This window comes from Stigmatopora nigra, chromosome 10 (genome assembly GCF_051989575.1).
Source record: "Stigmatopora nigra isolate UIUO_SnigA chromosome 10, RoL_Snig_1.1, whole genome shotgun sequence".
Classification (NCBI taxonomy): domain Eukaryota; kingdom Metazoa; phylum Chordata; class Actinopteri; order Syngnathiformes; family Syngnathidae; genus Stigmatopora; species Stigmatopora nigra.
The window spans coordinates 5,434,477-5,459,376 of record NC_135517.1 but is presented as its reverse complement, the minus strand read 5'-3'; the positions used below and the strand labels follow the sequence as shown (position 1 = coordinate 5,459,376).

Below are 24,900 nucleotides of genomic sequence, written 5' to 3'. Positions count from 1 at the left end.
CCTTTCAGTCCAATCGGGGGCCATCTCAAAAGTCAATTAAATTTTCATTTCACTACAATACTTTGCTGTTGATGTTATAATGCACCCAAAATAAAGTGTGACAAATTGAACCCACCCAAAGTTAAGGTTTGTTTTTCACCCTTAGAAAGTTGTGCAAGGACATTGCAGCATTGCATCGGAACTCTTCTTCCCTTCTCACTTTCTATTCCTCTTATTTTTGGTATGTGGGGATTATATAGAGAAGCTTATATTGGTTTTAACTTTCTTTCTGAATGAAAGACGTTAAATTGTCCTTGAAAATGCAATGTCATTTTCCCCATTCAAACCTGCAAAGGCCTTCAGGTGCAGCATGTAACAGAGCTCAGAACCCCTGCCTGCTCCAACTCATCTGTTCCAGGCCTGCATGTAATCTCTCCATTGGCTGAATTAGGTGGAGTGGTGGTCCATTTGTAGGAGCGAGTAAGAGGGAGATAGATGGCTCCTCTCATGAGACGAGAGGGCACAGAGGAAGCTGTGCTCATTTGACAGGGAAGCTCCAGATAAAGGATTATCTTCTCACTTAGTGCCCAGAGTGTTTTCCCCACATTGACTACACATAACATTATCTACAAGATGCCTGCAATGCTGACTGAATGAATCAGTGGGTGGTTCTGATTGGCACAAGTGCAGAGAGGATTATATTTGTGATTTGGTGGAATTGTTTATAGCAGAGTGCATTGCTTGACTGCAACCCACAGAGGCGCTGTTGATTCAAGGTTTTACCGTCTACATGAGTCAAGTGCCAGACTGTTTATTTTATATTAGCCTCATGTGTTTTTTCAAGCATGTGTGGACAATAATACATAAACCCTGCCAGCCCAAACTGCAGAGTGTGTTCGTAAAAACATGGATTTTTTTTTGCTCCAAAAATATTTTTCTTCATTAACTGATGAAACCTATTTAGAATTATTTGTAAAAAAAAAAAACTGCCATACCTCTCGTCCTGTTTATGGTAAAACTGATCTTACACAATGGCTGTGCTTGACTGTGCATATTTTTTCTTGTCTTAATATTATTTTCTCTATAAGCCAATGAAGAAAGATACTCAAATACTTGAGTGACTGTCTTTCATAACTCTCTCATGACTCTCCCCTTAAAATGACACATCATTTTGACCCTAATAGCTATCACTTCATTACGACACAAGTCTTTCTAATATGTTTCGCCATTAAACAACAAATTTGAGCTTTGTTCAATCTGAAACTGGCTTCAAAGCATAATTAGCTAAATTGGTGTTTTATTAGTACTTGGTGTGATGAAAATCTTTTAGTATAATGGGCTGAAATCAATGCTTGGTGTAAAATTGCAAGGTGGCGAGAGATATTATAGTTATGGGAGGGGACCGATGAGAACAGCAGAAGTATTTGTGCATCTCTGGGACCTTGTAATTCCCACGACGACCTAACCGTAAGGCAGCATCAAACCGGTCGAGGCAAGGTAGTGTCAGTGAGTTGTTTTTCTTCTGCTACACGGAGGCTGCACACACACAGTCCCGCCCAGCGTAATAAGAGCGCCTCTTAGCTCGGCGTGACCCTGAGCAAGGACAAGGAGCGATCATGGCAACGCCGCATGCCCTTTGAGTTTGTAAAAACATTCACTCAGAGCTGATATGCTGAAGGAGCTCATTACAGACAAAGAGGAGGCTCTCATACTCACCTCATCGGCGACCCCCCTCTGCCCTCTTGGTCTGACAAAGGCCTGCTTGTCAAGTGCAAAGTGCAGGCAATGGCTTGTGTCAATGCGCACAATGACGGCTCGTCAATGGCGGTGTAGTACATAACTCGTTCCCTCACAAAAAAAAAACATGGCGATGAGAGCCATATCATTTGGTGTTTCATTGGCGTCAGTCTGTATATGGACGGTGGGAGAGTACTACACAACATTTATCATGAATATGCAATAGCTTGTCAGGTTGTAAGTGCAGCTCTGGGTAATTAATTTGCTTGGCTTGGGTAGTCTTTTTGCAGTTCCCTTCATTTATAATGCAAGCAGGCGATTTTGATGAGCAGTTGCCTATAGACAGCTCATTTGCTCTGTATAACTATTTTCATGTGATACTAGCTTTGTTTTGCATCTCTGCTACCTGGATTCATCTTTCATTGTTCTCGTTCTGTCTGCACAAGCAGCTTTGAGATCCTGGTGGAGCTCAAGCCTCTGGGAGTTGAAAGAACAAAATTTGACTACAGCGTTGTAAAATGAAAGCTTCCTCCTTTGCAACTTCCCAATCGAGGCTCGCCATCCCTGCCAAATAGCGGCGTTTGAGATGAAATAAAAACGGCAACATAAAACGTCAGCATTTTTAATTTCATATTCACTTACATTCTGTCCATAGGTCGATCACAAATGAGTGTGTAGGTAGCGGTGGACTTGTGTCAACCCTCGTTTGTTGGCACCTCATTAAATCTAATCATTTCCCTGCACAAATTATGACTCATTAAAAGTTTTTAGGCGCAAGCTATGATGAGAAAGGAGAAGGAGGAGGAAAGGGAAGAGAAGAACATAATGCAATGCAGATTTGCTACCACCTGCAGCTATTACACTTTCATAAGGTACATTCCAAACAGTCATCTGCAAAAACCTCTTCGAGTATTTTTTTACTGCTGTCTTCCGTTTTTTTTCCCACAGCATTGCAAAGCATTAGACTTGCTAATTTTATCTGTCGTTTGAGGTGTGAACGGAGGCCATAAATATTTATCCTTGTGCAGCTTCTGCCTTGCATTCGATGAAATGATGGTAGATAAGGATTCTATGATAGAGTTAATTATTGTATTTCTCGGACTATAAGTCACACTTTCTCAAAGTTGACCTAGGATTGCGACTATTACTTAAGTGTGACCTATAAGTTTTTTTCCTCTCTGACCACCGACAACCTGTTATGTTCTTTTTTTAGGCTATAGTTATCTGAAAAACTGTTATGGAAACAAATAAATAATTAGCCCGTTGTTCTCAATTTCACTATTTTACAGTTGTTATTTTAAGGCATGTTTGTTATTGGATAAAATAATAAATTTGCCTTGCAAAAATGGTACGTACATGTTTTTGTGTATTCCTTGGCCACATGCGACTTATAGTCAGAAAAGCTGATGACTTTCTTGCCATGGTCAGTGGATCAAATGTTCATGCAGTGCATCATAGCAAGTCTAATAAATAGTGTTGCCGGTGCATATTTTCGCACTCAAATACAAATGCACCCATTAGAAGTCAAATCAATTATTCATCTATGTTTCCATCACAGCTTCGACCAGAGTGGCAGGGCATATGATGCAATAATCATTATCGATTGGGCCAGAGGGTAAGTGGTCACTCGTCTTGTACATGTGAGAGTTTTCATGTTCTCTCACTCAGTACAACAGTATCATGTCTTCTTTCTACTTTCCAAAATCAGGCTTGTGAATGCAATTCGTCTAATGAGGCTGAGCAAATCGGGAAAAATGTTCAATTGGTTCATATCAGAGCTTCACTTATTGTTGAAGGTCATTACTTCTACTTTACTCTCAATATTTATAGCAGGTGCACAAGGTTAAAACAACAGGACTGAAAGTCATTCCAGATGGAAGCGCAAACAAGCATTTAACATCTGTTGCAGAAAAATATGGCCAAGCCCTCCTCTGGCTCTCAAGACGAATGTCACCTCAACTTTCATGCAGTTGTTCATTAGCTTCTAATTTAAATAGTAGACGGTTGTGCATAGGTTTGTAAATCAATTGAATTGAATTGAGTGGTATTAAAAGCTGTTGTCATTGTACATACATACATATACGTTGTATATTGTATTTTGTATCCACTGGTTATATCTTAACAGAAATTAATTTGAGATAATGAAAGTCTGATTAATCCTAGTCAGCTATAACATATGGAAAACTCCCATTAAGTTTTGATGATAAGGCGCATGAGCTGCCATGGTACTGATTGTGTTGTTTATCAGCTGCTGCAAGGGAAAATAAATATGATGCAATAATACAAAACCAGCTGAGCATGGAGTAATATTTTTGTTTCCCTCTAACATTATTCCCAGACAGCAGAAAATGCTTGTTTATTGTTCGAATAAATGTAGTATTTAACAATAGTTCTTAATTAGTCCATGAGCTCTTGGATATATTTGTCGCAAGAAAATAAAAAGTGAAGACAAAAGAAATTCCATTATTTTCAGCATTTATGGGTCTTTGAAATTATGAAATTGCAAGCCTGCTCAGTGATGATAATGCCCAGTTTTGATTGACTGCGTTAAAGAGATAATTTTTTTATAATGTTTAAAAATTTAGCTTGAAGGTCGCAAAAAAATAACAACTGTTTTATGCAAAGCTCTTCTAAAACACCACTAGCGATTGCCACCATAATTAACCTATTGTTAATTAATATGAGATATTTCCAACCAAGCTAGAGCAGAACCAGTGAATTAATTCATTTATTTAGTCTTAACAAAAGAGTGGACAGTAAATAAAGTGGGTAGTTCATTTGATATAAACTGCAAGTCTAGATTGTGTATGTTTCATTTTCTAATTCAATTTGCTCTATATTAAAGTAAATGTACAATCTTTTGGAGTACCATCTATTTCAATCATATACTCCACCTGCTCTTTTGTAAATACTTTACTTTAAATACTTTAGGTCAGCAGCCATTGTACTTAAAAGACAACCATAAATTTAGTTTTTCCACTGTTTCATGCAGAATTTAGCTTTTCTCTGGTTCCTCTTGAGTTTTAAACTAGTTGAGTGTTAAAGTACGTTTATAGTTGGCGTATTGTTTCATGTAATCTCTGGAAGTGCACTGTAGTGTGGAGGTTGTCAGCGGTTACTCATCCATCGCCATCTCAGACGATACGCAGAAATGTACTAGCGCCCTAATCTGTGCAGTATAGTGATGAATATGAATAACTTCATGAATATAGATGAGAAGAAAGAATGTTGATGAGGACACTTTCGCCACTCTCTAACGGATAGTGTCGGGATCAATCATCACCAAAAAAAAAAAAAATCCTCTGATTGACAGGAAGTTTGACCTTGCGGAATGTGACTTAATTTTTATTGTTGTAATAATACATGATGGGTGGATTGGTTGCTCTTCATCTGTTTTCTGGGAATCTAACCTTTGCATGTGTCTGCTACTTCTGCTTAATGATGACTTGTTGTTAATGAGCCCAATGAATGCATTAACTTTACACTCTTTGTTGGGGTAATAAATTGTGTGCAAAACATGCGCACACATTTTCTCTAATGGCTTCAATGACATTAAAACTGATTAAAGCCACGTTTAGTGAGGCGTAGCAGTTAATTTGCTGATGAATTGACAGATGTTATAGTCAGAGGTCAAAGGTCAACTATTCAAGCAGACCTTTGATAATTGGAACCGCTCCAAGCTCTATCATCGATGCTGCATGTGGTTATGATATTTCCAGTGTGGCAATCTAACAGCAAAAGCTGCCATCGTTCAATGCTTCATTACGGGCCTAATGCAGCGTTTCCTGTCCCTACACCTGTGGGATCGTTAACTACCTCTTTACCTTGTGCCCACCCCCATCCCGATGTACCCCAGGCCTCCCATTCTGTGTAATGGCTTCATTGATCAGAGTGCTCCCACCCTCCAAACACCATCAATGGGATATTGACTCTGCGGGCTCGGTCCTTACACAGTGTCTGAGAAGAGGTGAAGAAAACAACTACAAACCACCAGACCGAATGGGTAGCAAGTTCAAACAAGGGTAGAACACTTGAATGTGTCTAAATTTAGGCCCATGTGGTTGTGCCAGCCCAAGGTCCATTACTGGATTAACATTGTGGCTTTCTCTGAGTGCTAGCTTCAATCTCCAAGATTCAATGTGTCCCCTATTGAGAAAAAATGGTTGCTACTTTATCCTTTCCAGCTATTTGATGATATTTTATAACACTCTAAATTACCTCTAGGTAGGAGTGTGTGTAAATGGTTGACTGTCTCCTTGTGCCATGCAATTGGCTGGCCATCAATTCAGGGTATCCCCTGCCTGGTGCCCGTAGTTGGTTGTGATAGGCTCTAGCCAACCCCTACAATCCTTGTGAGGATAAGCGGTTCAAAAAATGAATGAATGAATAGTCAAATCTATTCAAATTATGCTTGATAATTTATGCCATGGCTTTTTGATTGTGTTTAGGCTGGCATCGAAGTTCTAAGGCTTTCAAATGAAGCCCACTTCCAACATAATCAAGTTGATAACTTGATTTTGTTGTTTTGGTCTTCTGCGCCTAACCTCAGGGGTCAAAGTTCACTGAAGTCGTGTGACATCATGTGGCTTATTCCACGCTTCTTGTCTCAGTATACTAGATCTCTATACCAGTTTATGCTGAGCGTGATAGGAACAGATGTTCAAACCTGGGGGCCACGCCCACCAGAGCCTGGGAACTTGAGGGAAGTCTCGCTTGGAGAGGGATCGCCCTGGTGTTCACACATATCCAAATGCCTTTAGTCCGAGGGGGACAGCCGCTCAGCTGCACAAGGCGAGCGGGGGATGGTCTGCTGGCTGGCATGCCTATACTGCTACACTCCTCCGTACCCCCCCATTGAAATCCCAAAGAGTCCAGGGTAGAGGCCAGCCCTGGAGCACTGACGGGGTCAAACTTCATCTCATGAATATGGAAGAAAACCAAGCCAAGGGGGCCATCTGCTTGGCTCTTTTGGATTCCAAACAAATGTGTTAGTTGAGAGGGTGTCGTATTAGTGTAATTACTGTGGATTTCCCAGGCCCTAATCGTAGTGTCAACCCCCATTTTCGGTCATTGTAGGCAGGTGGATTTCTGGTAGCGGATATGGAAAATTGAACATAACAATGGAATAATGGCATTTTGTATTCAATCTTGTATTCATTTAAAAAAATATTGACTCACAGTAAATCTGTATCAATGATATGATGAGATACAATTTAATTGTTATGTTTAGAGGACTAATTAGATGAAATAAAGAATTTCCATTGTGATGCTACTAACACGTGACTCTCATAAATCCACATTTTACATGATATCAGTGTGCCCTTGGTCATCCTGTTCTTCCTGGAACGTGTCTGAAACCTTTCATGAGAGAGGATTGCACCTCATCATTCCGCATTCTAGAGTCTATAAAGGTTTTACAATTATCCACGATCTAAGGGCAATAAAGGATTCATTTAAAATTGGTTCCATGGTTGATTTTAACTGACCAGTGTGGCAAAAGATATACACGACATGATTCTAATAACTATTGTACTTCACTGAAATAAGGATGTGCAGTGTAATTGCGAGATTACGTAATTTGGAAATGGGCCTCTACTGCGGACAAAGAGCCAGGCTGCCATCTTTATTTATTATTTAGTTGTCTTGTAAACATAACAACTTCAGAACATTGCCGCATTTTTTAAATCACTAAGACACGGTGACTTGTTTTAAGAGGATTACTTACTTAACATACAAAACAAAATAGAAAGTATACATACACACCCTTTACTAAAATCTGCCATAAAATAAGACACAACTGTGCCGTGGAAGGTAAAATAATTTCATCCATGCATAGAAATTCTTCCTTTAGGAAGTGAAACACAATAACAAATGTTATATTTTCTTTTTTTTTGTTGTGTAAAACTGCATTCAGAGTTTTTTATACATTTCTGCAGATGTCACACAACTTTATTAGAATATACACAGCAAGTTACTTTTATTCCCAAGAAATTTCACAACAAATGAATGCAGTGTCGGCCTCTACCTGACATTCAACTGTCTCCTCTACCATCATGTTCAATGCCCTCAAGGGAACCATCTCAAAGCGATGCTATGTGTGTTTATTTCTTTGATCCAGTGTGTTTAATCTCATGCTTGAATGCAGAAAGTACACCTACTCTTTACTCAATGATATCTGTGCATTGATACAGATGGGAGCAAAAAGAACAGTTTGCGGATGAAAGATTTATTGTCAACTGGCATCTGCCAGGAGCTTTTTGATGTTGGAAATACAAAAGAAAGAAAAATAGGGCTTTAAGAATTTCTATGTTTCAACAGAAATGGGGCCGTGAAAAAGAACAATAAAAACCTTATTTCCGTTTAAATATTAGTTTTTTCCTCCATCAATGTGATAATGAATGGCTTTGTCATTTCTTTTACTTATTTTCTAGTTTATGGCTTTAATGTGGGAAGGAATAAAATGTAATTGCAAATCATTTCATTGAATGCGGGATATAAATGCATTTGATATATGAAGCTGTTTGGTGGATTATATTTAAAGCAAATCTTATTTATGTTGAGTAGGGGTTGCGTTTAGAGCATGCTTGTCAGACTGAGTGGCACTTAAGACTCAGAGCATGAATAAATCACTACAGTTTGACCCATTTGAATACCAAATGGAACCATACCCACTGGGTAACAACAGGCATGGTTGAAGTCACAAGCTCATTTCCATGATGTAGGCGTATTGCCACATGCAGACAATCGAAGTTATAGTAACATATAGAACAGGCATGATTGGCTTCTCACTGGCTATAATCAGAAACGTCTCAGACTGACCCGAGGTGTATAATACGAGGCTGATGTGATAGTGGTGTGAACCAAGTATTTCTTAGCCACAACTCTATGCTTTTCACTCTACTCTCTTATAGCCCCACTTCAAAAATACTGGCCCCTAATTGGGTTAGCAGGATGATTGCAAGCTTCACTCATTTAATCAACCATGCAAGAATAATTTCACTTGCTGTCAACATTCAATTAGTGAGAAAGAAAACATTAATATTTCAAGAAATTAGACCTAAAGTTGATGGCTTTTAACATTGGTATGTTATTTAAACATGCAGAAATCTTTGGTATGTTGGAAGTATAGTAGCATGAAATTTCCCTATCATGAAATGGCAGTGGGTTTGAACACAAAACACACAATTATGATGTGAAAGATAGTTGGTTTTTACCTGCTGTCAGTACATGTACGCCAGTCCCAGAGAGGATGTCCCCTTTTGTCTGAGGAGCTGATTAATTTTTAAATCCCATGTTTGTCAGGATGTGAGGACTGACTAAAACCACAGCACTGGGGAAAAAAGGAGAAAAAAAGTGTCTATCAGAATCACATGTTTGTCACCGATACCTGAGACTCATTAGCCCACTTTTGACTGGCAGGGCGAAACAGTTACCCTAAATTTGTTCATTTATTTATTTTGCATTTGCATTTGTGATTTCAGAAGAAGAATGCACATTACTGGAGATGATGGCAATTCTTGTTTAAAAATAATTAAAAAAAAAACATACCTACATTATCAGTAAAGTAACACAAACACTAGCAGTCTTGGAGACATCTTAGATATATTCAATTGAAGAAGCAGACTAAAAGAGGTTACCCAGCCCACTTCTCCCCCTCTCACCCAAATAATACCCCTCAGAGAGTAGACTACTAAACACTCCATCCGCCTCCAGCATATCACTCCTACCTTATAAGGACAAAACTGGGTGTGTTTGGAAAATTCCATCACTCATTTTGCCTTTCTTCCAATTGCTTATTGTCTTGCCCACTCATTCTCAAAGTGGGTGAATAAAGACATGTCTTTATTCACCTACTTTCCAAGTGGCACAACGCAACCTGTCCTTCCTACCCAGCTTTTCAGCTTCTTATTTGATACAATGTTCATTGATATGCTTGAAATTTTGAAAGAAATAATACTCGGATTTTACAAAAGAACATCTTAACCAGCAGAAAAAGAGCAGCAGCTCTGTTGGAAATATTGTCAAGGACAAAAAAAAAGTATATTTGAAAAGATGTGCTAGTTAGAGAGCCTTAATAGAGATGGCTCTTCACACAGTAGCTCTCTATTGAAAATGTCTGGAAAAGGTGCTGATGCTTCAAACAGAGTGCGCACTTTTGGATGATTTTCTCACCCCTGTTAGCTAGCTGCCCAGACACATGGACAGGCAATCATATCTATGCCAAAAGCACCAAAGAAGTAGGATAGAGTGTGATTCTGAGGCAGGGCCAACAAAGAGTAGTTGTCTTTGTCCATGGTAGCACATGAGGGAGGGGGGAACAATGATGGAGGCTGGAGGATGGGAGAGATTTTGCGCTTTTCAGTATGAACACAAAAAGAGCTGAGAGGCAAAATTTACACTACTAATCATCCACGTATTTAATGTCTATTAAAGCATGAGTCCCTAGGTGCATGTTCTAAACTCCTCTCTGCTAACTCAGGTGGGTGGAGGGACTATTTATGATATTAGCACCTGCACATTAATGCATCTTGCTGCAGTAAAATGTCTTATCAGTCACTTTTCAAAAACCTCAGCCAATGCAGGAGCAAAAAACAGCCACATTTATCACAGCAAAAGGAAGGTCATTTTTCTTGTTTTGCTTCAGCTTTTAAAGCATTTTTAAACATTTATCAATAAACTGTAATTGTTGGATAGGGGCTCCCTTTATAGGTTCTCTATTGTTTGTTAAATGCGCTATTTTGTTATATGCAAAATATCAAAGATGTCAAAAAATGCTGACTTCTAACTTCAGCTCGAATTAAATATTAATGCACACTTGAATTTGGATGGACTGAGAGCCCTAAAGGAAACATCAGTAGAAAGCCTAGTTTAAAATGAAATTTTGTTCTCACCTCTAATTTGTAGGTTTTGATTTCATTCACAGAGACACGTTTATTAAAATTCAATATGTCCATGCAAATTTAATCATAGGCAGTGTTAGCATAAATATGTCAGCTTTTGCTTCAAAAGCAAAGTAAATAAATGCAATGAGGAGCTACTGGAACAGAAATCTCAATACATAAATTTGTTCATGAAAGGGTTAACTATATAGAGTGCAATGTAGTACAGAACATCTGTTCTGCACTCAAATGTTGCTTAAATAAACAATACATTATGTACTTGAATTATACGAATCCATCCCATAAAGGTGTTTAAAAGCTAACTGGAGAACAATAAAGACCCAAGCTTCCAATTATGTTGCACCCCAATATAGCAACCTTGCAATAAAATCCACCCCCCGCAAAGCTTATAAGCTTCAATTTGTGTCGGGAGCTGCTGATTCAACTCAACTGGGGGTCTGTGGGGGGAGGTGGGTGCAGGTGTTGTGTTGTTTTGTTGGTTTGAATTAAATGCTAAGGTGAGACGGTTTCCATGTTCCCAAACTGCAGCAACATCTGCACATTTGTCAACGGCAAGGCGTAATGCCCGCCTGAAGGTACAGTAGTTAAGTTAACAGAAACAGTTACCGGTGACATTATCATCATGCTGCAAAAAAACTGGTTTCTTTTCCAGAGGCAAACATCTGCTCCAGTCAAATTTGTGATCAGCCTGAAGCAATTTGCATCCACGCCTATTAAGATGAGCTTAATCAGATCTCCAAAATACAGAGTTTGTTTGTCTTACAAGTAAAAGTATTTATGGACAAGGAAAAAACAGTATGTTCCTAACAGTTCTATCAAAAGAGTGTTTGTAAATCATGTTTTCGCAGTTATCAATCCGTCATGATTTAGCTCACGGGACCTAACGTGGTAAACGCCACCTTGTCTTTGTTTCTAGAAGAGCGCAAATCAGCGAATTGAGGAGAGGCCTTGTGAGAGGTAAAGCAGAGGGCACAAATTTCTATCTAACTCCTTTCCCCAGATGGCCAAGTGGCAGAAGCTGTGTGATCAGAGATCTAATAAAGAGGCGGGTATGCTGCAGCTCCTTTCCTGGAAGGGATTCGTAGCCATGGCAACCACACCCCTTGTATCACAGGTTAATAGTGGGAAATTAGGATTTGCCCGGCTGCTACTCACATATCAACTTTAAACTGCTCTCTTGTTGCAGATCGGCATAAGATGGGCCACCATTTCACTTACTGTATCCTATAGAAAAAGTAGAAAAGTAGATGGTCTGAAATACCAGGTGATGCTATCTATACATTTTCATAAGATTCTTGGATTGGTTTTACTTTTCAGGATAACATATTGCTTAACTTTATATATGTCTTTATTCATTCATCTTCTGATCTACTTATTCTCATGAGGGCCTCACTATTGACATTTATTCATATCACTTTAACATGAATGGGTCAAGATACAAGAAAGTAAAAAAAAAAAAGTATTTTCTAATCTGATCTCACCTGATAAGAAGCATTACCCGTGAGATATTTTGCCCGTATTGATGACAGCAGTACTTTAAAGGTCAGCATATCAACTTTATCATTGCATCTGCATCTTTGTGCTTAAATACACAGTTATTCGAATACTGTCTTTAAGTTGACCCTTTCCCCATTTGATGTCACATCTCTCAAAGACAAATTCAGCACACATGGATGTGCATTCTATGCTTTCCAGCTAGATTGTAGTTGGAAGAAAAAAATGCATAGTTACTCCCAAGCGGTAGCTCAGACAGTAAATGATAAAACACTGTCATTTCTCTGGTCTCCTTTGAGACAAAAGAGCAGAGGAGGAAGAAGCTAAACAACTGACAGCTTGAAGAGAAAAATACATTTTTATCTCTTGTGCTTTCTGTCAGAGCTTGCATATGCTCTCACTCCCTGTCTTATCCGGACTCAAATCTGTTTGCTGTCATATAATGTAGTCCTGTCTGTTCTCCTCATCTATTGACGCAGAGCATCACAAAACACAAGTGCCTACTAGTGACTGTCATGAAATGCTACAATTATTCAATCACTAATAATTATCATGAAAACTATGGCAATATATTTGCTCATTAGCAGCAAATCTCAAAGAAGAATGTTTAGTCATTAGTTTCCAACCGGAAAATGAAGTGCACTTTGCAATTTTGCAGCAAGACAATGATGAAAAATACACCAGCTGGTCAACTTTTGAATGACAACAAACGACAACGGAAAAAAGTTTTTGGAGTGACCTTTTCCATTTATAATCCAATTGTGGGGCATGGCCTTGAAAATTTCATTTCGATTCAATCTGGCAAATGTCTAATTTCAATGGCGCGTTTGATGATGCGCCACAAATTGTGGGAATTGTGGAAAAAACGTTTACAGTCAGACTCATACCTTGGGGCAATTTATAGTGTCCAATCAGCCTACCATGCATGTTTTTGTAATGTAGGAGGAAACTGGAGTACCCAGAGAAAACCCACACAGGCCTGAGAAAACGTGCAAACCCTACACAGGTGGACTGACCTGGATTTGAACCCAGGCACTAACCACTGATAACTTTATATTGTTTTTAAATCCCCCAAAGTAATGCCATTAGTCACTTCCTATATTATTATTGCATTTTTATCATTTTACCAATTATTGACCACCAAAATACCTTACTTTAATGGCATATGTAAATGAGTGTAGACATTTGATATCCCAAAAAGAATTTTAAAAAAGCATGAATGAAAGTGGGGTCACTAATATTCACAGCAATAACGGTTGAGCAAATAACCCTGACAAGTAAACCGATCAATATGATGAACTTTGGAACAAGGATAATTCATCTGTGCATGCACTCGATTGGTTCTTGCAGCCGCTAACACCCTCCCTAAAAGAAATTCTCGTGCTCGGACGCGTAAAGGGAGGGACTTTTTGTTCCCATGGTGGCAGTGAGCGAGCAGATGGTGAGGCTGCCTGCACTGGTACCGGTGTCGGTGTCGGGCGCGTCTCAGTGCGGCTGACCTGCACCAGGCAGATGCTCGTCACGGCTGTCTCGTTTACGGAGGATCTACTGTGCCCATATCGGGCTTCATAACTTGCTCGAATATGTACATCTAGCCGCGATATCAACGTCATCGGGGTTGAGGAGCTGCGGATGCTGCATGGGTCACAGATTAATATCGTTTTCCTCTGCGCGACGGAGGTGAGAACAACGCGCGTATTTAGACATGCTCGGAATTTCATAGGTGCCTTTGACATGTAAGATATGCAAGGTTAGCCATTAGATAAAGTTAGTCTTTTTTCTGTCGTTGTTTTGTTGTTGCAACTGGTAAAAAAAAGGAAATCACCTATTTCCACAATGCATCCAAATAGGTTCTCGTGCAGTGCATGGAAGATGCACGTTAATTATTTCATATTGGCGTCAAAACAAAGATATGTTATTGGGGAAGGGGGGTGTTATTTAATGCTTAAAAAATATTGATATAGATCTGGTAAAAAGGGCTGATTGAATGAAAAGTATATTTGAAGATTTTCAAGGACATTTTATGTGAGGACATGATTATTATTATGGTTTGTCTCCATAGGGAGCAACCAAAAATGCATGTGCAACTACAGTGGCATTTCAACATTAGGTTCAATGTGTGGAGCCATGTGCATGAATTAAGAAGTGGAGTTATTCAGAAATTACTGATTCTTTTTGTCCACATCTTCATTTCGCCAACATTGGACAAACTGCAGTGTCAGAGTGCAGATGAAACAGTCACCAGCAACTACGGTGACTATCAGGATGATTCACATGCTGGTGAGAGCAGTCTGTTGTTTTGCTTTTGATTTTGGCAGAAACAAGTGGTGCGTTTTAAGAAAGAAAGAGCGTGTAAGGGTTTGGGGGTGTGCATTGTAGGGCATCATCTTTTGTCTGGTAGTCTATTGTTTTGTCTAGTAGTCCATTTGTTGAGAATGAAGTCAATTGCAAATTCATTGTGAATTTTCGACTCATTAAGAGATTTTTTTTACATCGATTTTCTAATCTCTACATTTGAACTTCACAACTTTGTGTTGTTTACTTTGTGTAGATAATGAAAGAGACTCACTTGTCGACCACCCATGGGCCAATGATAGTTCAGGGGGTCTTCCCTCAAGTTGTCACAATGCCTTTGCACTCAGTCGGAGACATCTGGGGAAACAAAAGAATATTCTGTTTTATGTGTGTTGGCGTTTAAATGTCTTGGCCATTGTGCTCAGTTGTGTTGTTATTGATTGAAATTTCCAAACAAATGTGGTGAGTATTTCTAGAAGTAAAAGGAGTACGTAATTAATTTTCTTCAGTTAGGAAAATTTGTTTTTTCTACTAATCCTCCATTTAATCTGGCAAAATGATGGTTGTGCAAACTGTGCAAATAATACAGGCTACATTTTGATTCTCAAGGGATCTGAAATATATATGTCCATTTGATTTAATGGCATGGTAATTTTATATTGCTTCATCTGGTCTCCACTATGACCTTCCCGCCTCAGCAGAGTAGTGCATCCGCTCCCTCCTTACTGAATAAGCGGACATGCATCAAATCTCCTCCTCGGCTATGCAACTCTACCAGCAGCAGCTGCACCAAAGCCTTGTGCGATGTGAAGTGAAACTCTTGCATACTAATAGAGCACCAATAGGATGTCTCTCAGGGTGGCTGGAGCAGAGACAGCATAGTGAAAACATCAGGCAATAAGGCTCAGGATATATCCATCCATCCATGATTGTGGAGTGAAACCTCCTTGAAAAATATCGTGTTATATCTTTTATTGATTACTTCAATCATATTACATGGTATATTAACCTATCCTTTTGCAAATCCATTTCTTGCATTAATGGCAGTATTCTCATCTGGATATGAAACACTCACCATGGTGGCATAGACGTTACCATGGCGATGGCATGTAAGTGTGCAGCTGCTGATAGAAAACGCTGTTTGTATATGTTGTCCATAGAAAAAGATTGCTGAGAATCAGAATAGGGGAGGCAGTCCCTCCCACGAAAAGATAAGCAATATTTCAGCAAGACTGTGACAATGCAAAATCTGTGTATTGAAATATGAAAAAAAGACCATTACAACAAATTGAGATTGTTGTTGAGTTTTGTAAAGTGTTGAATGCACTTCTGCATTTCCATAATAAATATGGATTTAACCAAGTTTATAATTTAATTCTCCCAATTGCATTTGGCTGTCCTGTCACGTGGTTAATATCCGTGACTAAAGAAGCAACGCGTAGTTAGATTTCAGCATGTTATATGTGTGACTTGGTCCTTAGATTAAAAATCTCATAAGGATTGGCTAAGCAAAGAGAATAAATCCTTCCTGCTGGAGCCTTCAATTCAAACATTCGGATGGATAAAGTCAAGCTGTTTAGGGATTTTGCTTCCTGTTGGTTTGTGACTGTATGCATATCCATTGTGCAAGCATGCTGTTAACAATTGCACATATAGCTAAATAGCTGCATATATTATTTGTTTGTGTGTGTATGCACAGTATATACATTACGGATAAATATCGGGGATCTAAAGGATTCATTTTCCTAAATCGAGCTCTATTTTTTATTTATTGGTAGCAACTACATAGACAGTATTGGCTTGACAGTGCCACATTTGTCAGCTGCGTAAGCCTGCTGATTTTATAACACCTTCTCGGGATACGGATGCTGCCGTGTAGGCTGTGAGGGAATTAATCTCAAACCTAATCTTTCTCTTCCCCTAGAACGAAAGTTCACGAAGGTGCTATTCCATCAAAGACTTTTTAAAAATATAAAAATTCCCAGAATTTTAGTATTCCAGGATTCAGTGATCAAATCTAAAAGCGTGTATTGTAGGTTAATTGTAGCATTTAAATCATTAGCTGTAAACCAATTTTGACGGGGGTGAGGTATATCCAAAGTCAGTTGCCTGGGTGAGAGTGTGCAGAACAGAGAATGGATGGAAGGTTTGGGTAATAGCATTTAGTCAACTCTGAAATGTAATATTTCATAACCATGGCAATTTTCTGCATGCAAATGACTATAATATATGGAGAACAATATTTTGTGTTTCAGCTGTACTCACAGTTAGGGCCATAAGGCATGCTTCAATCTGTTTCAACTTCATATTGTTGTCTGTTCCAATTTCCCGTGGTTTAAGAGAGGGAGAGAGTGAGAAGGGGGGTGAGAGAAAATGACTTGGAGAGTGGTGTAGGTAGGAGAGAATCCAGACACCCACAGCGCTGCCAAGCTGCCAGAAATCTGACTCCAGGTGTTAGAGATTCACGCCAGCAGCATGACAACAACAGTTATTCTGGCTACCTCATTGAATTTTGTACCTGAGCAGCACAAACACAAACACACAGCAAGAGAGATAGGAGGCCAGATAGAAATGCAGTTACACCAAGGTCGACCATAACGAAGAAGCAAGGAGTCTATTAATTATAGTGTACATATATATGTATAGGGGGAAAAAACTCAAGAGTTGAATGTTGCCAGCCTGTAAAATAAACCCATAGTCATGGTGATCTTGTCTCAATCTACCAAGAAATTGATTTACAGTACATGAGTAATTTCCACTATGACATTTCTCGATCAATTTATACTACACTTCCACATTGAACAAAAAGTGGTGGACATGATGAGGCTTTTAATGGCTTAAGAGCCAGATATTTCCCGCAGGAGTTGAGAGAACATTGGTGCTTAGTCACCATTTCGGCATCAACACAAAACTAAGTTATAATTTTATACTATACTGCGTACATGAGTTTAAAAATTGTTATCTAGTTTTCGTACCACCTTGAGAGTAGCACTCAAAAAATAGAAGAAAAATAAACCATGGCATTCGAACTGGTGCTTGTATGAATTACATTACATGCTTTCAAAGGTTTTACACACCTAATGTCACCTATAACCTTTACCACGCAAATGAATAAGAAAATGACAGTCGCTCATAAATTGGTTCCGAATCGCAATTCATTGCCTTGCAAACCATGGATTAAGAGGTTATACCCAAAGCACAGCAATGACATCTGAAAACTGCTTATTCTTCAGATATTTTTTTCCAATTTTCTCCCATGCAACTGCATCATAAGCAGAAAGTGATTAGCAATGAAGAGCACACACTCTGTGTTTATTAAGGCTGTTGTGTAATGGGCTCAGAGCCAGAGCTGCTGACTGTCCATCAGACACACACAGTCAAGTGGATCAGTGACACAGTGCTGAGGGTAAAAACATATGGTAATCGCAAAAGTCGGCTCCACAACTAAATTGGAAAACCTCATCAAGTGCCATACAGTACTGTCAAGTAAGAGGGAATGTAGATTCAGATATACATAATAATCCCTTGTATTTTGCTCAGACAAGTGCTTAAAACTGTGCCTTGGAACTAAGTGGACAATCCCTGCAGTTTTGTTTCCAGACTGTTTTAGCAGTGTTAGTGACTAAATTGGTTGTCCATCTAAGTATACTTCTAACAAAATACTGATAAAACACTGTGTATCCATTTTTTTAATCTTTTATTTTCTTCCAATTTCTGTCTCCTTTAGGTTTGAGGTTGAGAACAGATGTTCTTGAGCACCCCATTTGGAGAGATTTTATTCTGGATTAGACACAAAGGCATTCATGAGGATATTTTACCAGGGAGGAGACTTATGCTGAACATTCCCTTCAAGCCTTCACGTCAACAACTGGCTATCATCTAACTATACAGCATGGCGCTTGACTGCCTGCCTCGGCCTGATCTACTATGGCAGTTTATTGCTATACTTCTGGCTTCTCTGTTGCCTGTTCATGCCATCGATTGTCCTCATTTGTGTGTATGTGAGATACGACCTTGGTTTACCCCCCAGTCCACTTACAAGGAGGCAACAACTGTGGACTGCAATGACTTGAGGCTGACACATGTTCCTATCAACCTTTCTACAGACACTCAAGTGTTACTGCTCCAAAGTAATGCCATAGCTCACACTGGGAGTGAGCTGGAATCTCTGCAGAACCTGACAGAGTTGGACCTGTCCCAGAACAACTTTAGCTCAGTGGAAGCGGTAGGTCTCAAAAGCATGCACCATCTTACTACTTTGCATCTAGAGGAGAACCAGATCAGCCAACTGAAAGACAACTGTCTGGGAAATCTCTCTAGCTTGCAGGAGCTCTACATTAACCATAATTTCATCAACTCCATCTCCCCGCATGCATTTGCTGGCCTTCAAAATCTTTTGCGTCTGCACTTAAACTCCAATAAGCTTCATGTCATTGACAGTCGCTGGTTTGTGGAAACCCCGAATCTAGAGATCCTCATGATTGGAGAAAACCCTGTCATTGGCCTTTTGGACATGAACTTTAAGCCTCTTGGAAATTTGAGGAGTTTGGTTCTGGCTGGAATGGATCTTTTCGACGTTACTCCAAATGCATTTGTAGGCCTGGACAACCTGGAGAGCATATCTTTCTATGACAACAAACTGGCCCGAATCCCTCAACTGGCACTTGAGAAAGTCCCCAATTTGAAATTTCTGGATCTGAACAAAAACCCAGTTAAAAAAATACAGGAAGGGGATTTCCGAAACATGCTTCATCTAAAAGAGTTAGGAATCAATAACATGATGGAATTAGTGTCTATTGACCGGTATGCTCTGGACAACCTACCAGAACTGACCAAGTTAGAAGCAACAAACAACCCCAAGCTGTCTTATGTCCACCGTCTGGCCTTCAGGGACATGCCTTCCCTGGAGAGCTTAATGCTCAACAATAACGCTCTAACGGCTCTTTACCAGCATTCGGTGGAGGCTTTACCGAACCTTAGGGAAATCAGTCTGCACAGCAATCCGTTGCGGTGTGACTGTGTCATTCAGTGGATGAGTTCCAACAAGACCACTGTACGCTTCATGGAGCCCTTGGCTATGACTTGCGCGTCACCGCCTGAGCTCAGGGGTCAGCATGTTCGAGAACTGAGATTGCAAGAGGCCTCAGAGCAGTGTATCCCACTAATATGCCATGATACCTTCCCCAGCCATCTCAACCTAAATCTTGGAATGAGTGTCAGTCTGGATTGTCGAGCCATGGCCGAGCCAGAGCCTGAGATTTACTGGGTGACCCCTCTTGGAAGCAAAATCACTAGGGACACGGTGTCGGAGCGCTACCATCTCAGCAGCGAGGGGACTCTGTGGCTTTCCCATGTACAGGTGGGAGACTCGGGGCATTATACCTGTGTGGCTCAAAATATAGAAGGGGCCGACACACGAGTCGCCTCAATTCGAGTGAATGGCACCCTGCTCGACAGTGCTCAGGTCATGAGAATCTACGTTAAACAGACTGAATCCCACTCCATCCTTGTCTCTTGGAAAGTCAACTCCAACGTGATGTCCTCCAACATAAAGTGGGCTTCTGCCACCATGAAGATTGACAACCCACACATAACGTACACGGCTCGTGTACCTGTAGATGTCCATGAATACAACCTGACTCATCTTCAGCCTGCCACAGAATATGAGGTATGCCTGACAGTCTCCAACATCCACCTGCAGACACATAAGTCTTGCGTTAATGTCACAACCCGTAGTGCGACCTTTGCCCTCAACCTGTCCGACCAACATCCAAGTGCAGCCGTTCTCGCAGTCATGGCAACCGCATTGGCCTTCCTCAGTCTGGCTACTGTTGGGATCTACACAGCCCGCAGATGGAAGAGAAAGAACTATCACCATTCCTTGAAGAAATATATGCTTAAAACCTCTTCCATCCCACTCAACGAGCTCTACCCTCCCCTTATCAACCTGTGGGAGGCTGATGGAGAGAAGGATAAAGACGGAAGCACAGAGGGAAAACCCAATCCTGTTGACACCACACGAAGCTACTACATGTGGTGAAGATGTAGCAAAGAGGGATCATTGTCTCTTCAGCAGCACAAACAGACAGGAACTTTTGCTATTTTGTTGCAAAAGACACATTAAATTGTAATGTGGGCTTTGCTGATGCGTGGCAGAGTGAACAAATTAGGGATTTTTTAGTAGGATTAGAGTATCGATCATGTCGATTCTTTCTATCTGTTGTTTTTGTCTTGAAAGAAGCAGCTGTATTTTAGCTTCAATGTTACTTTAGTTGCAATGCTGTATCTGTGGTCTATCTAACTCACTTTTACTTGGGTTAATAATACTGCAGAAGTGGCCACGGGTCTTGTGGCAGCATTAGTAATGATGAGTCTTTTATTTCTGTTTCGTAAAACAGGTAAACTTTGTGTGCCGATAGGTAACGGAGTTTGTATAAACTTCAATAAATAAAAGCTGACAGCGGGGTTTAGACTTGTTACATTGTCTACTGAATGTTAGCAACTGTGCAGTAATGTTGTATCAACTATACATTTCAACTTTCGGATTAAATAAAATATATATTTTACTTTTGAGATAATTGTGATGTTAACTGTTAGAAATCCAACTGTTGGTTAGAACCTTTTACATTTATTTTTTAATTAACGAACTTTAAAAGGTTTTGCTCTCCTCTTAAATACCATGGGGATGTATTTTATTTTGCTAGGATTTTTGCTTATTGACTACTTAATTTTTCACATGTAATGTTACATTTACAATGTCAAAAATAAATACTTTTCTGATTCTTTTGCACAATTAATCTTTTTTCCCTTAATATATTAGTTTCAGTAATCAAGTTGAAAGAAATTAAAAGGAACTTCTATATGTACATATTCTACTTGTACTTTAGACTGATGCACTATAGTTAAAGAATAAATATACTGCACAGAAAAACTAGAAATATATAGAAATATATGTACATATAGAAATAATGTTCTTGTAAATTGTTTGGAGAGATAACACAATTCTGGCTAAAAAATATACATTTTTAATAACAATTAGATGGGGAAAAACTTCCATTATAATTGTCAGTTCAGTCAGTTATTGCAGTAAAGCTGTACACACATTTTGAAATGCTGAAGTAAGATCAAAAAGACTTTTGAATACATTAATACAAAAAAAATAACAAAATTGAGTTCATGTGATTTAATACCCGGATGTGTGTCAATGTGGCTCCTGAGAGACGCAACGAAAACCAAGATTGGACGCGGAGCTGTCGGGTGTGTTCTGGCTTCGTGCTGCACAGCGGTAACGATAACAGTATGACTGAAGGAGGAAAAGAAAAATCGAAATTTAGAAGGTTACGCAAACCATTATCCGGATAGGATTCTACACCTGGCAATAAACCTATTGTGAAATGTTTAGAAACACTTTCTTAATTAACTAAATGGAGAAACGCCCAAAAACCTATGACTGGGTGCAGTATTATAAATAAATTCATAAAATTCCACACTTTACCTTGTGACACATGTATGAGCCTCCCTTTTTCACTTTGTCTGTGCCTGAAAGAGGACCTGTCTAAAAAAAGGGAAATTTGGTGAGTGAGGTTATATTTTTGACTATAAAAAAATATTTTAAGAGGCTGTGAAATTACTGGATTGTGTTGTTGTCTGGGAGAATGATGTACAGTCCACCAATCTGACGTCCATTCCCATGCATTCCCCACCATGTCAAAGAGACCAAAAGCATTGGGAGGAAAAGACATCACCTGCAGAGCGTTATTTTGATATATTTACATATTTACAAGTTTGCATTCTAAAGAAGGTTACAATATATCAGCAAAATTCAAATAAAGACAGATTATTTCTAATGGAGTAATCAGCAATAATATTGAACTACATAATTAATTATTTAACTTAAATAATTATATAAAAATGGTTCATCTTTCACTAGCCAAAGCTCAAGAATAAAAGCTCTTGACAAAGCAAAACTGTCCAATCAGATTTTCGGTTTCCACCTTACCGGTGAAGTTTTGGCAAATCCATCTTCTGCAGAATTGTGGTGAGGGAAATCACCCTGCCAGAGGTTGGCATAGTGTTGCCCTTTTGGTTTCAGGCGGTTTCCCCAGGGATAAAGTCTGCAAAATATATACAAATATAAATACTATTCTTAAGATTCGGTTGTCATCTATCAAATTTAATCATTTGTACTGGCCACTTTGACAAGTATAGCAGCTTGTAAGCACTTTTGGTGGCCAACAAAAAGTATTTTGACTATTTCTTGAGCTTTCCTTGCTCATTCTTGCTTACAAAAGTCTTCCAGTTCTTTCCGATTTGTGGGCTGTCTGTCACACACTGCTCTTTTAAGTTCTATTCATAGATTTTCGATTATGTTAAGGTCACGAGATTGTGAAAGTCATGGCGAGTGTAAAGTAGACTATTCAAAAATAAAATAACAGATACAGCGAAAGTATTGACGTTTTGAGGGGACTTCATAACTTGGATCTTGTTTTTGTACATTGAAATTGGATAGTATTAAAGTTACACAATGTGTGAACATCTCACCTATCTTTTAAATTGCCTCTGCAGGCGTACTCCCACTCAGCCTCTGTTGGAAGCCTCTTGTTCGCCCATGTGCAATAGGTAACAGCATCCGCCCAGGATAAATGAAGAACAGGATGATCCAGCCTAAAGCGGAATGGTTTTAATCAGTTTAACAATGCTGTGGTAAGAAGAAAAAACACACACGGATCCTAAGAGGATCTTCTTGCCTATCTTCGACATTGGAACCTGGACCCTCAGGTTGCCTCCAGTTTGCCCCTTTGACAGGAAGCCACCAGGGGGCAGCAGCCACCTGCGAATGAAATTATGGTACAGCAATCAATTATTAATAAAAAAATAATTAAAAAAGGAGTCAAAATATATAGTAAATTAAAGAGTCCACTGGGTTATGATCACAATAAAACTAAACAACTTAGTATGTTTGAGATATGTCTTACTGTGGATAACCACTGCTAAAATGTTTGGTGATTGACCACTTTATAAATATGACATAAGTAAATAAATTTATAAGGGAAAACATGTTAAAACAGGAAGCAGTGGGGGAGGAGGGGAAATAAAAAGCTTGAGACACTCTTGTCTGGCCATAGCAGCTGCAAGTTTCCGTGACAACCAAAATGAGTGCTCACATCTGTGGCTCATTACATACTTTACCCTTGTTTGAAATGTTATCAGTTTGCTTTTGTGTTTCAGGACCAATAGTGACCAAGAGGAGAACTTACTGCTTGTGTGATTTGGCTTCTGACAGTCTCACTAAGAAGTCCTTCAAAAACAAACGAATCCCCAAAATTCTCTGCCTTAAAAGAATTTAGAAGATAAAGAAATGTTGTCAAAGGAAGTATTATACAGACATACATACACAAAGACTAGAATCATCAATATTATAGGGAAGGACAAAAACTATGCATAGGTGGATTGATTTAAGGATTAGCACCTCTGTCACGTAGCCTGTGGTATTGACAAAACTCTGGAACTGTCGATTAGTTACTTCCTGAATGTCCATGTAAAAGGTATCCACATGGACAAGTCTCTGTGGACCCTCACCATCAGCTGGGATCCCAGGGTTGTCTGTTCCCATCAGAAATTCTCCGCCTGGAATCTGCACCATCTATATCGAGGACATATTATATATACTTAATTGTATTGTTCAGGGATTTTTGGAAAAAGATGTTACAGAATTAAGTGGATTAAGAGCCTGCTTTTGAAGTGGAAAGGGCTGATCTTATTCAAAAGGAATAATGTGACCAAATAGAAAATCAGGACCGTTAAATTATTCTTTGCATGGCATCTTTTACTTTTACTCCTAGATACACAATCCTATTATTAAACTAAATATTTTATTTATGTACGTATGTATCCATCTCACACTATTTATGCAAAGAAAAACTGGTTAAATCAATTCCTGTCATAAAAAACCTTCTTTAAAAAACAATTACACATCTCCAATCGTCTCAAAAAATAGCTCTTACGGTAAACTAGTTAATGTAGACAAAGTGTAAGTGATTACCTGACTTATTATTTTCTGATCTCCTTGTCCATCATTCTGCAATTCATTGGCTCTTCTGGAATATTTTACATTTGGTTCTTCCGATGCTGTGCTGTGGCCAACATAATAGTCTCTTTTCAAACTCTCACAGCCGCAACTCGCTCCAGCCGACGCGGTAGTGGGATCGGAGTGTGCCCAGCATACGTGTACTTGATTTAGACAGCCCAAATAGATCATAAATAAGGCCAAAAAGCGGGACATTGTCGCTTACGCCTCGCTCATGATTTTTGACGCTTCCTTAAAGTCACGTGATCAGTCAGCTGACACTAACAAGTCATGTAGTATTGCACATTCTGCATCCCAAGAGACTGACAGTGGTACTGGCGTTTGAAGTGAATTTAATTGTGTATAAATAAAAAAACACGTAGATGCATGAATTTTATTTCAAGTCATAGCGCGTTGTTGATTGCGCAT

General features: G+C 39.2%; 2 protein-coding genes across 6 annotated transcripts in view; one reads left to right on the top strand and one right to left on the bottom strand.

The window, feature by feature from the left end:
- sumf1 (sulfatase modifying factor 1) overlaps nucleotides 1–24,791 on the bottom strand; it is a 28,503-nt gene extending 3,712 nt beyond the window's left edge. Inside the window, exons 1-15 of one of the 5 annotated variants that reach the window (XR_013327758.1) lie at nucleotides 24,448–24,791; nucleotides 23,875–24,048; nucleotides 23,663–23,737; nucleotides 23,153–23,235; nucleotides 22,947–23,069; nucleotides 22,405–22,519; nucleotides 22,037–22,150; nucleotides 21,901–21,960; nucleotides 21,596–21,708; nucleotides 16,671–16,923; nucleotides 14,680–14,762; nucleotides 11,772–11,840; nucleotides 8,931–9,046; nucleotides 2,359–2,494; nucleotides 9–2,280 (exon numbers count right to left, since the gene is read on the bottom strand). Coding sequence is in view for 1 of the 5 variants with exons in the window: in XM_077727307.1 (XP_077583433.1) it covers nucleotides 21,607–21,708; nucleotides 21,901–21,960; nucleotides 22,037–22,150; nucleotides 22,405–22,519; nucleotides 22,947–23,069; nucleotides 23,153–23,235; nucleotides 23,663–23,737; nucleotides 23,875–24,048; nucleotides 24,448–24,687 (1,086 nt within the window). In the remaining 4 variants the exon portion in view is untranslated. Of the gene's footprint in view, nucleotides 1–8; nucleotides 2,495–8,930; nucleotides 9,047–11,771; nucleotides 11,841–14,679; nucleotides 14,763–16,670; nucleotides 16,924–21,415; nucleotides 21,709–21,900; nucleotides 21,961–22,036; nucleotides 22,151–22,404; nucleotides 22,520–22,946; nucleotides 23,070–23,152; nucleotides 23,236–23,662; nucleotides 23,738–23,874; nucleotides 24,049–24,447 lie in introns of those variants that run through there. The other 4 variants (XR_013327757.1, XR_013327759.1, XR_013327760.1 and 1 more) reach the window with 4 other exon arrangements.
- Nucleotides 13,514–21,200, top strand: LOC144203732 (leucine-rich repeat neuronal protein 1-like). The gene is made up of 2 exons (XM_077727305.1): nucleotides 13,514–13,790; nucleotides 18,133–21,200. The coding sequence occupies exon 2, from the start codon at nucleotides 18,298–18,300 to the stop codon at nucleotides 20,443–20,445; it is 2,148 nt and encodes a 715-aa protein (XP_077583431.1). The 5' UTR covers nucleotides 13,514–13,790; nucleotides 18,133–18,297; the 3' UTR covers nucleotides 20,446–21,200.
- Nucleotides 24,792–24,900: the final 109 nt, after the last annotated feature.